Genomic DNA, 18038 nt, shown 5'->3' on the forward strand with positions numbered 1-18038 from the left:
ATGACAGTGTGTTAACTGGATCAGCAAATTTGTGGATGATACCAAGATTGGTGGTGTAGTGAACACCAAGGAAGGCCATCATGGCTTGCAGAGGGATCTGCATCAGCTGGAAAAATGGGCTGAAAATGGCGGATGGAATTTAGTGCAGACAAATGTGAGGTGTTGCACTTTGGCAGCACCAACTAAAGTAGGTCTTACAGTGAATGGTAGGGCACTGAGGTACGTGGCAGAAAGAAAGATCTGAGAACAAAGGTCCATAATTTGTTGTAAGTGGTGTCACAGGTAGATAGTGTCATAAAGAAAGCTTTTGGCACATTGGCCTACATAAATCAACGGATTAAGTACAAAGTTGGCATGCTATGTTGAAGTTGTATATGACCTTGGTGAGGCCTAATTTGGAGTGTTGTGTGCATTTGTGTACTTATAAGAAAGATGTTTGAAAGTGTGCAGAGAAAATTTACAAGGATGTTGCCAGGTTGGGAGAATCTGATTTATAAGGAAAGATTGAATAGGTTAGGATTTATTCCTTAGAACACAGAAGACTGAAGGGAGATTAGATAGAGGTATTCAAAATTATGAGGGGTATAGATAAGGTAAATGCAAGCAGGCTTTTTCCACTGAGGTTAGATGGGATAACAACCAGAGATCATATGTTTTGTGTGAAAGGTGAAAGTGGTGTATGTGAGCTTAATTTCAACACTTAGGAGAAGTTTGTGTAGGTATATGGATAGAAGGGGTTTGGAGGGCTATGGCCCCAGTGCAGGTAAATGGGAGTAGGCTGTTTAAATGGTTTTGGGATAGACTAGGTGGGCAAAAAGGCCTGTTTCCGTGTTGTAGTACTCATGTCTATCTCAAAAAAATAAATCTAATTTACAGAGAGTGAGACATTTCTTCCCCCTCTCCCCATAGTCTTCATTGTGCCATTACATTAATCAACTGTGCATTATTATCCTGGAACCGAATTAAACTCAATTAAATTGATTAACTAGGTCAAAAGCATAATGCTTAAACTTACACTCAGGTGGCAAGTTTTAAGTGAAACCTTGAGCACTCTGTTCAGTCAAAACCCAAAAGCGCAGCTCACATTGCAGTTTCACCACTTCAGACTTGGTAACATTTCCTAGTACTTTGCTGTCACTTTACTGATGGCTTGAGATGCAAACTTGACAGAATGTAAAGCTTACTAAGGTTTGTCACCAAATTAAGTTTAAACTCATTGTTATATAATGACAACAACTTGATGAATATCTAAATGCAAGATAAAAAACATTGGCTATATTACCTGCTTCCTCAGAACTGGGCATTTGTCATGAAAGCAAGATCATGTTTGGCGTACAGCCAAATTAAATGTCCACATGTTCCTTCAGCTCACATAATATCCTTCCATATTGGAAAGACACTTGATTTAACGGGATGAAGAAGCTTGCAAACGATAGGGTTGAAGTGTCTTGTTATTATGCTCCAAGCATGCTATATGTTTTACTTAATGCATCTTTTTATATGCTCATTGCTTGTTTCTAACCAGCATAGCATGTTTCTAAATAGATTGAAGCAGGCACTTCATCTAGCTTGTATTTAAACCTCAAACACGAGACCCCCATCATCTTATTTTCACCATGGATGTCCAGTCCCTATACACCTCCATTCCCCACCAGGAAGGTCTCAAAACTCTCCATTTCTTTTTGGATTCCAGACCCAACCAGTTCACCTCTACCACTACTCTCTTCTGTCTAGTAGAATTGGTCCTTACTCTTAATAATTTCTCCTTTGGCTCCTCCCACTTGCATCAAACTAAAGGTGTAGCCATGGGCACCCGTATGGGTAACAGTTATGCCTGCCTTTTTGTTGGCTATGTGGAACAGTCCATATTCCAAGCCTATACTGGTATCCGTCCCCACTTTTCCTTCACTACATCAGAGACTGCATTGGCGCTGCCTCCTACACACATGCTGAGCTCGTTGAGTTCATTAACTTTGCTTCGAACTTTCACCCTGCCCTCAAATTTACCTGGTCCATTTCTGACACCTCCCTCCCCTTCCTTGATCTCTGTCTCTATCTCTGGACACAGCTTATCTACTGGATGTCTACTATAAGCCCACAGACTCTCACAGCTACCTGGACTTCCTCTTCCCACCCTGTTACTTATAAAAACGCCATCCCCTTCTCTCAATACCTCCGTCTCTGCCACATCTGCTTTTGGAATGAGGCTTTTCATTCCATGATGAAGGAGATGTCTTCCTTTCTTAAAGAAAGGGGTTTCCCTTCCTCCACCATCAACTCTGCCCTCAAACACATCTCTCCCATTTCACGCATATCTGCTCTCACCCCATCCGCCCACCACCCCACTAGGGATAGGGTTCCTCTCGTCCTCACTTACCACCCCACCAGCCTCCCGGTCCAACATATAATTCTCCTTAACTTCCGCCATTTCCAGCGGAATCCCTCCACCAAGCACATCTTCTCTCCCCCCCCCCCCCCAAACTTTCTGCTTTCCGCAGGGATCGGTCCCTACGCGACTCCCTTGTCCATTCGTCCCCCCCATCCCTTCCCACCGATCTCCCTCCTGGCACTTATCCTTGTAAGCGGAACAAGTGCTACACCTGCCCTTACACTTCCTCCCTCACCACCATTTAGGGGCCCAGACAGTCCTTTCAGGTGAGACGACACTTCACCTGTTCAGTGCTCCTGGTGTGGCCTTCTATATATTGGTGAGACCTGGCACAGACTGGGAGACCGTTTCGCTGAACACCTACGCTCGGTCCGCCAGAGAAAGCAGGATCTCCAAGTGGCTACACATTTTAATTCCACATCCCATTCCCATTCTAATATGTCAATCCATGGCCTCCTCTACTGTCAAGATGAAGCCACACTCAGGTTGGAGGAACAACACCTTGTATTCCGTCTAGGTAGCCTCCAACATGATGGCATGAACACTGATATCTCTAACTTCCATTAATGCCCCTCCTCCCCTTCTTACCCCATCCTTAATTTTTCATTTTTAAAATTTTTGTTGTATTTCTCTCTTTCCCTCTCACAATAACTCGTTGCCTGTTTTCCCTCTTCCTCTGGTGCTCCCCTCCCCCTTTCTTTCTTCCAAGGCCTTCCGTCCCATGATACTCCCCCTTCTCCAGCCTTGTATCCCTTTTGCCAATCAACTTCCCAGCTCTTAGCTTCATCCCTCCCCCTCCTGTCTTCTCCTATCATTTCGGATCTACCCCTCCCCCCTCACTTTCAACTCTCTTACTATCTTTTCTTTCGGTTAGTCCTGACGAAGGGTCTCGACCCAAAACTTCGACTGTACTTCTTCCTATAGATGCTGCCTGGCCTGCTGCATTCCACCAGCATTTTGTGTGTGTTGTATTTAAACCCAATATATTCCACTGGAACCTTGAACAGTACAGCACAGTACAGGCACTTCAGTTCACAATACTGTGCTCATCTATCTAAACCTACTCCATAACTGATCTATCCCTTTCCTCTACATAGCCCTTGGCCCAGAGTTTCCCAAGCATTTTTATGTCATGGACCAATACCATTAAGCAAGGAGTCCATGGACCCCAGGTTGGGAACTCTTGACTTATCCCATTCATTTTTCTTTCATCCGTGCACATCTCCAAGAGCCTCTTAAATGTCCACAACTCATCAGCCTCTATTACTTCTGGCAGTGCATTCCAGAAACTTATGTTAAAAACCCTAAACCTTCCTCACTTACCTTAAGAAGATGCCCTCTTGTATTAGCCATTGCCTGCCTGGGAAAAGGCACCGACAGTACACTTTACCTATGCCTCTTATGATCTTCTACACCTCTATCAAGTTGGCACTCATCCTCCTTTACTCCAAACAAAACTCCAGTTTGCTCAAGCTTTCCATACAAGATCTCCTCTTTAAAACTTCCGGTAAACCCTCTCTAAACCTTCCATATCGTTCCGAAGGTGAACAAGCTGAACACAATACTTGAAGTGTGGTCTAACCAGAGTTTTATAGAGCCCAACATGGCTCTTGAACTCAATCACCCAACGATTAAAAGCCAACACACCATATGCTTTCTTCACCACCATATAAACTTGCATGGCAATTTTAAGGGACCCATGTGCTTGTACTCCAAGATCCTTCTGCCCCTCCACACTAAGAAACCTTCCAATAACCATATTCCCTGCCTCATGTTCAATCTTCCAAATTATATTACTTCACACATCTCTGGATTGAACACCAGCTGCCACATTGGCTCAATGAGAGATGGTAGAAGGGGTGGGTGGGTTTAAGAGAATACAAGATACACACTCCAGCACAATGATATTAGGGGTTCATCTTCCTAATTAACTAACCCAATTTGATCTAGACCTTAACTGGAGAGAAACAGGGCTAGTGATGTCACCCATTTGGAAAGGAACTGTAGTGGTTCCTGAAGTAGTGGTTCCAATTTACTGCAACTTTGACACATCAGTTCACTAAAGTGGATACCGACATCAGATAAAAATCATAAACAAGAATGTTTCTGATTGCCCTTTCTCCTCTTTTCCACCCCTGTCCATAACCTCCCTCTGGTGCCCGTCCTCCTTCCCTTTCTTCCATGATCCACTGTCCTCACCTATCAGATTACTTCTTTAGCTCTGCACCTCTTCCACCTATCACCTCCCAGCTTTTTACTTCATCCCCCTTCCTCCTCCTCTGGTTAAATCTATCACCTGCTAGCTTTTACTTTTCCCTCTTCCTCCACCTTATTCTGGTTTCTTCCCCCTTCCTTTCCGGTCCTGATGAAGGGATTGGCCTGTCGATTGTTTATTCTTCATCATAAATGCTGCTTGACCTGTTGGGTTCCTCCAGCATTTTGTATTTGTTACTCAGTAAAAATCAGTTGACTGGTCAGCATAATAAAGCACACAGATCAGAGGCAACACCAAATTGTGGATCAAAATATACCTGGCAAGATCAGCCAGTAACATTTTTAATTATCAATGCATTTTCATGTACAATTCTCAAAGCTGTAATTTGCATTGTCTTTTCAGGAGACTTGTAAATAAATGGAAATCCAGGACAGTTATGATTTTAAACTGATATGCCCTGTCTATATTACTGTTGACTTACTCCCAGGTGGTCATAAAAAAGTACCTGAAGCTTTAATTAAAATGTTCATTATCAATGACATGCCAAACAGTTAATTCAATTGAAGATTGCAGCCTTGAGCATATTATCCCAATTTCAAATTAAATTAAGGTTGCCAAACAAAGGACATGTCCTCTGGAGCCGACACAGAATTAGGATCCAGCGGATCAGGGTTCCGTCAGCAGTTATATACTCTTACAGAGGGAGAGATACTTAATGAGAGGCACTGAAAATTAATGGGTTATTCCCTTGGTAGCAATAATTCAAGTCCTAATATTTTACCGTGCATATTCACATTGGTAGGAATGCTATTTTTTTTTTTGAAGCACATTCATGCAGAAAGAACTGGGCAAAGCTATTAAATTCATGCAGATTCATGGGGTCTGTTAAACCCCAAGGCAAGTAGTGCGATAATTATAACACAGCTGCCTGCTTCCCCACCCCACTCCCCCGACTACAAACACAGGAGTTTGTAACACTCTTGCAGTGCCAGCAGCCCAGTTCAGTTCCTGTTGCTCAGTCCTGAATGGCCATTTCCTTATTTTGAGCCATGGTCCCGATACATTCACCTGGGGAAATAACCTCTCTGCATCTACCCCATCACGTTTCAGTGAGATCACCACCTTGGGTGACCTGGTAGAACAGTGGATAGTATAATGGTAGTATAGTGCCACTGACTTGGGTTCAATCCCACAACATTCTGTAAGGAGTTTATACATTCTCCTGGTGACTACATGGGGTTTCCTCTGGGTGCTCCAGCTTCCTTCCACATTCCAAAAACGTATAGGTCAATACATAGGTTAATTGATTTCATGGTGTCATTTGTTGGGGCTCAAGGTCCTGTTACTATGTGTAAATAAATTAAAGTATTATTGACAGGCATCTATAATTCCTTACTATTGATCCTGCTGTGGCAGTTAACCTAACAGAATCTTTGCCAAGACTGGAGAAGTTACATTCAAAATAATTCAATAAATTAAGTAGAGACTGAGAGGATACCTGACCGAAGTTTGAAGATTGAAAAGCATAGGTAAAGTAGACAGCCAGTATCTTTCTCCCCAAGATAAAGATGCTGAATACTAGGTGTGTATTTAAGGTAAGAGTGAGTTAAGCTCAAAAGAGATGTGCAGGTCGTTTTCTTTTAAAAATAGAGAGATGGGTGCCTGGAATGCACTGCCAGGGTGGAGCTAGAGGCAAACACAATAGTGGTGCATAAGAGGCTTTTTGATAGGTACATGAATGTGTAGAGAATGGGGGGAGATAGAGACATTGTGTAGATAGAAGGAATTAGATTCATTCAGCACAATATCATTTGCCTAAAGTCCTATTCCAGTGCTGCAATGTCCATGTTCTAAATCTGAAATAGATGTTCAAAACTTGAAATATATTACTACAACATCAGTCTCAGTAACCATAAATATGTTCAATTATTATGAAAAGTCATCTAGCTCATTAATGTCCTTCAGTGGGAGGAATCTGTCAACCTTTCCCGATGTGACTCAGAGTCATCAGCTTAATTGCCTTTAGTTCAAGGGTGATCAGGGATGGATAAAAAATGCTGGCATTGCCATTGTAATCTTTATTCAGCAAATAAATGCCAAAGAAATGATTAGGATTTCCAATCATTTGGGCAACAGCATTTCAAAAAATTTTAGTGGACCATCCCCAACCCTCACCACCGGGGTCACATCTGAACTCAAACATGAATTGTGAAGAGGATATTTCTACTCGTGGGAGAATGCAAGATCAGGGGGCACTACATCAGAATACAAGGATGTCCCTTTAGACCAGAGATGAGGAGGATTTTCTTTAGCCAGAGTGTTACGACTCTGTGGATTTCATTGCCTCAGGCAGGTGTGGAAGCCAAGTTATTGGGTACATTTAAAGCAGGGATTAACAGGTTCTTGATTAGTAAAGACATCAAAGGTTACAGGGAGAAGACAGGAGAATGAGTTAGAGAGAGATAATAAATCAGCCTTTATGGAATGGCAGAGCAGACTCAATGGGCCAAAAGGCCTAATTCTACTCCAATATCTTATGGAATTATGTCAAAGTTAATATAGCTTATTTCCCATCAGCAGGTGAATGCAGACACATCACTGCGAGTTGGCTACCATATTCAGTGGAATCAACACCACCTGACTGTCACACTATCTGCTAGAATCCACTATTCCTTTGGCCCTGGTTCCCAGCTAGGAGCACAGGAATGTTTCCATGAAGTCCCAAGGATAATGGCTAACTTCAATTCTTTGACACTGACTGCCATCCTCCCACCTTCCTCACCCACTTGGTGATCCTGCTAGAAATTTCTGCACATTTGTCAAAGGTTAGCAGAAGCAATATAGTATCCTAGAAAAGTACAGTACAAAAACAGGACCTTTGGCCCATCTAGTCCATGCTGAAGCATATAAACTGCCTGGTCTGATCGACTTGCTCCCAAACCATAACCATCCATGTACCTATCCAAACTTCTGTTAAACATTGACATTGAGCTCACATGAACTGGCAGCTTGTTTCACACAATCACGACCCTCTGAGTGAGGAGGTTTCCTTGCATGTTCACCTTAAACTTTATCACTTCAGTCTTAACTCATGAACTCTAGTTGTAATCCCATGATGTCCAGAAGTAGTCCCACCCAACCTCAGTGGAAAAAGCCTGCTGGCATTTACCCTATCTATACCCATCAATTTTGTATACTTCTATAAAATTTCTCCACATTCTTCTCTGCGCCAAGGAATAAAGTCCTAAGCTATTCAATCTTTCTTATAACTTAGGTCCTCCAGACCCAGCAACATCCTTGTAAATTTTCTGTGGCAAAAGCTTTCTTTACAACCCTGTCTACCTGTGCCACCACTTTCAATAAATTATGGACCTGTATTTCCAGATCCCTTTGTTCTACTACACTCCATAGTGCCCTACCACTCACTGATATTTTTTCAGCTGACTCAGATCACTTTGCAAGATCTGTTAGTCTTCCTTGCCATCTACTACAGCCCCAATCAAGCGGGTCATCTGCAAATTTGCTGATCCAGTTAACCACATTAACCCAAATCATTCATATAGATGACAAACAACAATGGGCCCAGTACCAATCCTCTAGAGGCAACCATCTATTACCACTCTGGCTTCTTCCACAAAGCCAATGTCTAATCCAATTTACCTCCTCATCTTGAATACCAAGCAAATGAACTTTCCTGTTCAAATTCCCATGTGTTAAATGCCTTGCTAAAGTCCATGTAGACAACATCCATTGCTTTGTCTTCATCAACATTCCTGGGAATTTCCTCAATAAACTCAATGAGATTAGTTAAACACAACCTACCATACACAAAACTGTGCTAACTATCCCTAATCAGTGCCTGTCTATGTAAATACTCATATGTCTAGTCCCTTAGAATATCTTCCAATAACTTAATCAATACCTCCAATATGGCATTTTTATTTTGAAAGAATACTCTTCTGGTAATTAACAATGACAGTACAACTGTACTGAGACTAATCATCCATTGCAATAAACATGAATCTGCTTTTAGAAAAATACTCTGTCAAAATCTTTTCATTGCTTATGAGTATGCTGATTATCGCGTTAGAAAATTCAGGCTTGCAGAATCCCATTTTCTGCCTACTCAATATGCAGGAGCAATGACGGCCCAAGTCTTTCTTAGCTTTGTTTTTGACCCAAACGCCCATCAGGACCTAAACCATATTTCGAATAGGCTTGACCTCAAGATAATTCTCGAGATCTCCACTTTGGTTAAGACAAGAAGCAGGGCTTACCAGTGTGAAGGGGGTGTTGAGAAGGGTGATCATAATATCTGCTACGGCCAGGTTAGCTATGAAGAGGCTCGTTGCGGAATGCATCCGCTTGTTTTTTATCACCACCTGGCAGACGAGGACATTGCCGAACAGTGAGATGACAATGATGACTGAGTAAGCCACAATCAGCAGCGCCTTCACAGTCGGGTTCTTGGACTCGGCTTCATACTTGGTATGATTGTTGAAGATGCCCCAATCTTCGATGGTCAGGTTGCCCCAGCTGAAGAAGGAGGTGGTGTTGGAGAGGCCATATAGTGCGAGGAAGTAGTCGCTGCCATTGACCTCTTCACCGTTCTTGCGGACGGAGTTGGTTACATAGGACAAGGGAAGCCACAGATAGCGGCTCATTGCAATCATTCAAGTTTCACAAACTTACGGGCATCTGGGTCGGTCTTCTAGCCAGCAAGTCTACAGCTATGGAAACCTCGCCGTTTGCAACAGTCTATCTACAAAACCGGCAGCACAGTAATTAAGCCCTCAGCCTTTTTTTTTGTTGTTGTTGGGAACAAGGTTGCGTTAGTTTTATGACCCCCTTATTTCAGCAACATTGCGGCGCCGAGCTGAGCATCATTTATACAAAGCCTGGCAAACCTCGAAAGGCGGGGTTTCTGAATCAGCCAATCGAATCCTCTCCTTTCAGCCAATCAGATGGCTTCATCATTCGTTTTGCTGTATCAGTTTATCACTGAGACTTGCCCAAGTGGTCCGAAGTTTCAGCACTTCCCAGTCATTCGTGGACGAGCCGGTAGAATATTTTTTTCTCTCTCTTTCAAATGCAAAACATTTAAAATTACAGCTCCTTCTCTTACTCAGAGTCGAGTTAATAAGCCGAGACGCCCACACAACCTCTGTCTTTTACAGGAATAAGACACTTGCACATTTAAATCGCACAGTAATTAATCATATGTATTAAAAAAGAACAAAAGCGGGAAACACTAGATTTTTCCAGTTTTATTTTCTCGATTACAATGATAGATCACCAGGACATCTATTTCGGAAGCAGGATTGCCAGTATGCTGTTTTGCACTGAGTGGCAGAGCTCTGCAATTTCGTTATCCTCAGCAATGACAACAGCGCTCTAACAAACTGAAAAATGAACAATTACACTCCCCGCCACCGATTGGCCTTACATGTCTCTCCAGGGTTACATCGGCTTGACGAGGCAGCTGAAGAGCGCCTTTAAGATCTGAAGCATGCTTCCTCAAAGGGTAACGAAGCCACAGACCGCCCAGATACTTAAACCGCATGACCAGATGGCCCTGTGTACCCCGTATCCCTATGACGTTTTACCCTATCGGAGAGATATCCCTCTCCTCACACCCCATTCATCCTGCTTAAACGCAATTATGTTTTTCTCCTCAAATCTAACGTGGGATATTCGACGTGAAACGTGAACTCTGTTTCTCTTCCCGCAGGTGCAGGTTGATCTATTGAGCGCTCCCAGCATTTTCTATTTTTATTTTAGAGTTCCAGCGTCTTCCGTTTATTTTATTTTCAATTCACGGTAAGTGCAAATTCTGTCGCTCTTTTGCTAGTGTCAGTGTCTTTGGCTTTGTCAGCAAGCGAGTGGTACCCGATTTAATGTGCACCGCTGATGGTACACTCTGACTGAGGTGGGTCATTAACGCAGAAAGACTGCACTGAAGACAACAAGAACATAAATAATTCAGACAAACTTTCGGTGACTGCAAAAAAAAAGACAAGTGGTGGCGTTGTGACAGTCCCGCAGAACAGCAGTCTAAAACAAATCCTTCATGACTCATAGGAAAATTGCTGTGCAAACAAGTCACCGACGCTGAAAGAAGACTTAACAAGTATTTGGATGTGTCAGTTGTTCCAGCAAAGATGTAGAAAGCATTTTCAGCTTTGATATCTTTCTTCTAGAGGAGAAAAGATGATCAAAATAAAAGTAGCCAAATTTTGCATTTCACACAGCTTCTGAGTGTACTGATCCATAAAATAATACATTTAATTGGAGCTTTCAAATGATAGAAAATGCTGAAAGCTGTCAGCACATCAGGTCACATTTGTGGAATTGACCTTTTTTTCTCAGCTCAAAAAGCTACACCAGAATCTGAACCATTTGTCTTTGACCTGAAATATTAAGCCTGTTTACCCGTTGTTGCCTGAACTACTCAGTTATTCTAAAAGAATTTCTGTCTTTATTTCCACTACTGAGTACATTTACAAGGAACGCTGCCAAAAGAAAGTGGCATCCATCATCAAGGACCCCCACCGTTTCTTCTCACTAGTACCATTGAGCAGGAGGTAAAGAAACCTTAGGTCCCACACCACCAGGTTCAGGAACAGTTATTACCCTTCAACCAGCAAGTTACTGAACCGGCGTGGATAACTTCCCTCACCTCAACAATAAACTATTCCACAACATGCAGACACACTTTCAAGGACTCTACAACTCATGTTCTCAATATTATTTATCTACTTGTTTATTTTTATTTGCACAGTTTGTCTTCTTTTGCACATTGATTGTCAGTTTTGTTTATGTATTGTTTTTCAAAAGTTCAATTGGATTTTCCTGTAAATTTCTGCATGAAAATGAATCTCAGGGTAGACTATAATGAGATATGATGTACTTATGTTGATCATGAATTTATATTGACTTTGAATTTGCTTTGACTTTATTTCAGATTTTCAGCACCTGTAATTTTATGATTTTCATATAATGAGACAGTATCGGTGTAGAGATATTAGTGTGATAATAGGTTTGAGGGGCAAAATAGTCCAATCATGTTTCACCAATGCAACATCATTCAAAGTTCTTACATTTACTGATACTGATAATAGATTCTTACGATCTCCTGCAAGAAACTGACTGTGTGTGTGTTTCAAATTAAGTCAAATTAGACTGAGCTACTTTTTTTTTCCTGCAGTCCTCAACATTTAAATAGTTTGCCAATGTGCACTAGGCTCAAACATGAGAAATGATCCAGAAGATCACTGGGCTAACCTGGTGTTTGGCCTTTGGATTGAACCAGTGTGCTTGGAGATCAATATGGGAGATAGATTTTTAATGGAATATGACCTTCTTGATCTCTCAAGACATTTGGAATAATATGCTGCACAGAACAACAATTGCTCAGCTAGCATATATTTGTTAAAATCTAATCAACCTAGTGGCTGATTATAAGAGTATAAATTAAGTTAAAAAAAAGGACATGTTGAGCAATGTTAATGCTGAATTATATTTGTTCAGAGCTGTGATACTTCATGCTGACAGATTTTTCATTTTGTGCATTTGGCTAGACTACATGCACACTTTTACTATAGCGACTGTAAGCAAGGAATTGGACATAAGTTAGCTGAGCCACCATCATTCACGAGTCTTTGCCAAATCAGTTCATCTTCTGATTAAAGATTCCACAAAGTTATTGCTTGCTGGCCAATAGTAAATAGTCTAAATGGACAGGTTTCATTAAAATGACCCTGCAACTCTTCACATAACATTTCCCAATCAATGACCATTTCCACAGTGAGTCACCATAATCAACATCCATTGACCGGAAATTTAATTTGATCAGCCTATTAAATTGTATGACTATGGGATCAGATTAACAGTTATATATTGTGTGCCAATGACTCGCTTTTGATTCCTTGAGGTCATTGCAACCCAAAGCACAAGTCAAAAGTGCTTTGAGGAACTTTGTGACAAGATAAGTGAAAATCTAACGAAACTGTTAAATGTTGAACACCATTCAGGGCAAAGCAGTCAGGTTAATCAGGACCCAGTTTTGCTAGCTTACATACTCGATCCCAGCAGCATTGCAGTGTATCCTGTTTAGAAGGTGGACCACAGCAACATGCCAAGGTTTCATTAAAGTATCTCCCACATCCATATCTGTTATCATCCACAAAGGTAACTTCACTCACCTCATTACTGAACTGATTCCACAGCCTATGGACTCAATTTCAAGGACTCTACAACTCAGTTCTCTGTATGTATGTATTTATTTATACTTTCTCAGCTCCAGATGGTAAAATCTGAGTTATGGACATAGCCAAGCACACTCATTTGTCAATTGCTAGGAACTTCCAGATGATTCTAGTGGTGTTTAGTATTGTGGCTTTCTGGAGCTTTACATGGATATTACTGTGTAGCCCCAATTGTTTTCAGGCTAGTATGGCCATAGATGGAGTTTGTCAGCCTGGGAAGGCAGTCCATCTAAGAGAGGGAAAACTCTGATTTCAAACCTCCGCTGCCTTGTGGCCATACCCACTCATGGGAAAGGCTCTGGGAGTAAACCCTGAGGACAAATCCGGAGCTGGAGTCCCTAAGGCAGTCCGGCATTGTCTTCAACCTCGTTCTGACATCTCCTGCGACGACACTGGTGCCAAGCTGTATCGGTCCTTGCCCTTCCCTTGGACAACATCGGCGGCATGAAGAAGGGAGACTTGCTGCCTGGGCAACCGCCGGTCTCCCATACAACCTTGCCCAGGCCTGCGCACTGGAGAAGACCTTCCAGGTGCAGATCCATGGTCTCGTGAGACTAACAGATTCCATACAATTGTTTAATGCTATTGTGTAGTGATTTTGGAACATTTGCACATTGGTTGTTTGTCAGTCTGTGACTTTTCCTTGATTCTATATTATTTCTTTGTTTCTGTGAACACCTTCGAGAAAATGAAACCTAGTGCAGCAGGTACTTGGGGAGATCCCTAGCATCAAGACTCTTGCAAGTCAAACATAATTCCATTTGTTGCCATTCAGAATAGCTTCACCAGACAGCTAGGTGTCATGATATGTGACAGCTTATGTGGATGGTGAGTACTGGCCTTTCCAGCAAGGTCCACATCCCATGAAGGAATATATCAAAAATAATTTACTTGACTATTTCTTTATCTGGTATATATTTTCATTGTTTTAGTTATGTGGGACACAGAGTTCATTTTGCAGCACTCTTTATATTCTATTATATTTAGTAGTGCAACCATCCTTTGCTATGTCCTCTACAGTCGACAGCAAATTTATATATTTATCTATACTAACACATGTACACTTTGAAGCCATTCAAAACCCAAGCTCTTTTTTTCGTGGTGTTAAATACATATCAAATGCTTTGATCTACACCATCACTTTTCTTTGTACTTTTCACTGACCTTGCAATTTGTCATCATAAAGAAGTATTATATTGCTAGAAGTAGTATCATCCATTTCATACACAAAAATCACAAAGCATAGAAAATACACTACAAATATTTAATCATCAATCCAACCCCTTCCATTATTGACAATGAGCATGCCATTTGCAGCAATTTTTGCTTTCCATTATAAAAATCTGCCATTTTGGGAGAACACTCTTCTTAATATTGTCTATTCAATATTTTGAAAAAAAACTTGAAAAAAGTTGTCCGATAATTAGAAGATGCAAAGGCCGAAACTGTAATTCTATTGAATATATTAATCATCAGCAGGTATTGAACATTTTCTGTACAGAATTCAGAGCAAGTAGAATGTTATTGCCAAGAAATAATTTCCAAGACCTTTTGTGTTTCAATTTATCTCTGTTGAATAAAGAGCTCGATTGACTCATCTAGTTTCACACTCTAAATCGAACAGCAGGTGCAACATTGAACATTTGGCAGACCAGCCTTCTGACTTGACAGGTCTGAAGAAATAGGAATCTTTTGCTTACCTTTTTTCTTTGAACTTTTAGACTCATTTTGACATGCAGGTCTGTAGATGTTCCCCAACTATTGTCCGATACAATAACTAGGTTCAAAAACTTGGGCCGCTGTACCACCCTCTGCAACTGGATCCTTGACTTCTTCACTGGAAGACCTCAGTCAGTGAGGATTGAAAATAACATCCCCTTTTTGCAAAGAGGTGCACCAGTGGTGATCACAAAAAGGGGATACAGTAGAGAAGATAGATTCTTAGCTTACTGCTCTACTCTTTCTACATCCACCACTGTGCAGCTTGGCAAAGCTCAAACACTACCTATATTTACACTACTATGAACCCAGCATTTGAATGATGACGATTTGAAAAGGTTGGTGTTAGTGTCCGAGATAATGGATGGGCTGGTTCAGCCTGTGCTCGGCTCTGTGTTGAACTAAGGGTATGGGGATAGACTCTCTGTGGATCTCAGTTCTGAACACTATTTTTTTCCTGTTTATTGCTTGTTTAATTTTTTCCTCTGCACATTAGGTGTTTGATGGCCTTTTTTTTGATGGGTTCTTTTCGGTTTGTTTCGTGGCTGCCTGTTAGGAGTCAAAACTCAAGGTTGTGTAATGTATATGTACTTTGATAATAAATAGACTTTGAACTTTTGAACTTATTGTTGGCAGAATTTCAGATGGTGACAAGAAGGCATACAGGAGTGAGATAGTTTAGCTGGTTGAGTGGAGTCGCAACAATGACCTTATACTCAACATTAGTAAGACTAAGGAATTTATTGTGGGCTTCAGGAAGGGGAAGTTGAGGGAACACAAGCCAGTCCTCATCTAGTGATCCGTTGTGGAAAGGGTAATCAGTTTTAAGTTCCTGGGTGTCAACATCTTTAAGGACCTATCCTGGGCCCATCATACTGAAGCAAATACAAAGAAAGCACGAAGGTGTCTATATTTCATTATGAGTTTGAGGAGACTTGATATTTCACCAAAGACTCTCACAAATTTCTACAGGTGTTCCATGGTTACTTCACAGTCTGGTATTGTGGGGCACTGCAAATTATTGGAAAAAGCTGCAGAAAGTTGCAAAATCAACCAGCTCCAATATGGGTACTAGCCTCCCCAGCATTGAGGACATCTTCAAGAAGTGATGCCTCAAAAGGCAGTATCTGTCATTAAGGACCCCCCCCCCCCTCACCCAGGACATACCCTCTTCTCATTGCTACCATCAAGGAGGAGGTACAGGAGCTTGAAGACACACACTCAGCATTTTAGGAACAGCTTCTTTCCCTCCACCATCAGATTTCTGAACAGACAATGAACCCATGTACACTGCCTTACTATTCTTTTCTATTTTTTTCACTCTCTTTTTGCACTAATTATATAATTTAATTTTTACAATTATATTCCTGATTGTAATTTATAATTTATTATTATGTATTGCAATGTACTGCTGCTGCAAGACAGCAAATTTCATGACATACAGAAATGATATTAAACCTGACTCTGATTCTGAAAGTAGCTGGGATCCGATCTAACTGACAGCAACAGCCAATATATATTTTACAGTCTGTACTTTGCATTTGAGGCAGAACTCACTGGAATGTGGGGCTCTAATCAGTATGTAAATTCGGCATAAGAAGTGTGGCTAGGGAATTTATAGTTATGAAATCACAGCTTCTTCAGTCTCTGACTACAACAACCTGGATCAAACCTGGACACAACAGAGTTTTTTAAGAGACTCCTAGATAGATACATGGAGCTTAGAAAAATAGAAGGCTATGGGTAGCACGAGTTAATTTTTAAAGTAAGAACACGTTCAGCACAGCATTGTGTTGCTGTAGGTTTCTCGTTGTTTTTATGTAAACAGTGAACCATTTTATCACATCCTGCCCTTAATATAAATTCAATGGTAATATCTTTGAGTAAATCATTCAGTGGTTGATGAATCTGGAACTCAGTTTGTAAATACAACCCAAGAAGGCAAAAATAGAGATCACAAGTAAGAGTGCTTACTTTATAAACCATGTTCTCAATATTTATTTATTGCTTATTATTATTATTTATTTATTTATTCATTTACAGTATGTGGGCATCGCCAGCTAAGCCAGCATTTATTGCCCATCCCTTGATGCCCTTGAGAAAGTGGTGATGAGCTGCCTTCTTGAACCACTTCAGTTCCTGAGGTGTAGGTACACCCACAGTGTTGTTAGGGAGGGAATTCCATAATTTTGACCCAGTGACAATGAGGGAATGGCAATATGTTTCCAAGTCAGGATGGTGAGTGACTCGGAGGGGGATTTCCAAGTGGTGGTGTTCCCAGGTATCTGCTGTTCTCGTCCTTCTAGATGGTAGTGGTCATGGGTCCAGAGATAAGGGTACAATAACTCTTTCGGACCAATGAGCCCACTCCACCCAATTACATCCATGTGACCAAATAGCCCACTAACCTCATATCTTTGGAATGTGGGAGGAAACCGGAGCACCCGGAGGAAACCACGTGGTCACGGGGAGAATGTACAAACTCTTTACAGACAGCAGCAGAGTTAAACCTGGTCACTGACGCTGTAACGCTGTAATATCATCACACCAACTACTTTGTTACTGTGCCGCCTTCAAAATTAACTCTATTTGTCACCTTCTTTAGAGACAACAGTGGGAAATGAACCCTGATCGCTGATCACGACATTATAAAGTTTTATGCTAACTGTTATTCTACTTTGCCACCTGTTTGTACTACCATGCCACACATTATTAGAGACCTTTAATTGTGGGCACTTATTGAAATGAAGATTACATCTGGGCATTGGAACACTTAATGGTCTGGGTGTTTGTCATTACATTAAGCAGTTTCAGGTTAATCTTCTTAAAACCACTGGGGAGTGGATTGAGAAATTCAGAAAGAGGATTGACACCACAGCAGAGTTGAGAAAATGATCGGCACTTCATGGCGGGCAGGCTGGTGGTGCGGACAGTGGGTTTGAGTGTCGGGCTGGCGAGGATTGAAAGCTCTAAGGGTTTAGGATAAAGTTTGTGGAGGCAGCAGAGGGTGTCGGGCAGATGGTCATGGGGGAGGGCTTGAAGGCATTGTTAGTGAAGAGTGAGGGTGTGTAAGAGGTAATTTCTAAGGGAGAAAATTTGAAGGTGCCTATCTGATAGAAGGCAGACGTTTCAAACTCACAGACAGCAGAGCAATTCAGGGTCAACTTGGAGTCATAAGTTGTACGGCACAGAAATAGTCCTTGCTGCTTGCTAAATATCATGTGCATCTATACTAATCCAGACTGGCTGTGTTCATTACATATCCTTCTATGTGTTTCTCATTCAAGTATCAATCCAGATTCCACTTCACTGCCTCCAACATCTCCTCTGGCAGCCTCTTTCAGTGATACTGCAATGAGTTTCAACCTGTTAATATGCAATATTGACAATTCAAAGTAGTGATACGAAAAACAATATGATTTCAAACAATCACTCTATGCCCTTCAAT

At 41.4% G+C, this 18038-nt stretch overlaps 1 protein-coding gene across 1 annotated transcript in view; it reads right to left on the bottom strand.

The window, feature by feature from the left end:
• LOC140734053 (G-protein coupled receptor 83-like) overlaps positions 1 to 9515 on the bottom strand; it is a 28378-nt gene extending 18863 nt beyond the window's left edge. Inside the window, exon 1 of the mRNA XM_073057637.1 lies at positions 8882 to 9515. Within this exon, the coding sequence (XP_072913738.1) occupies positions 8882 to 9277 (396 nt within the window). The 5' untranslated portion in view covers positions 9278 to 9515. The remainder of the gene's footprint in view (positions 1 to 8881) is intronic.
• Positions 9516 to 18038: the final 8523 nt, after the last annotated feature.

Source organism: Hemitrygon akajei, chromosome 10 (genome assembly GCF_048418815.1).
Source record: "Hemitrygon akajei chromosome 10, sHemAka1.3, whole genome shotgun sequence".
NCBI lineage: Eukaryota > Metazoa > Chordata > Chondrichthyes > Myliobatiformes > Dasyatidae > Hemitrygon > Hemitrygon akajei.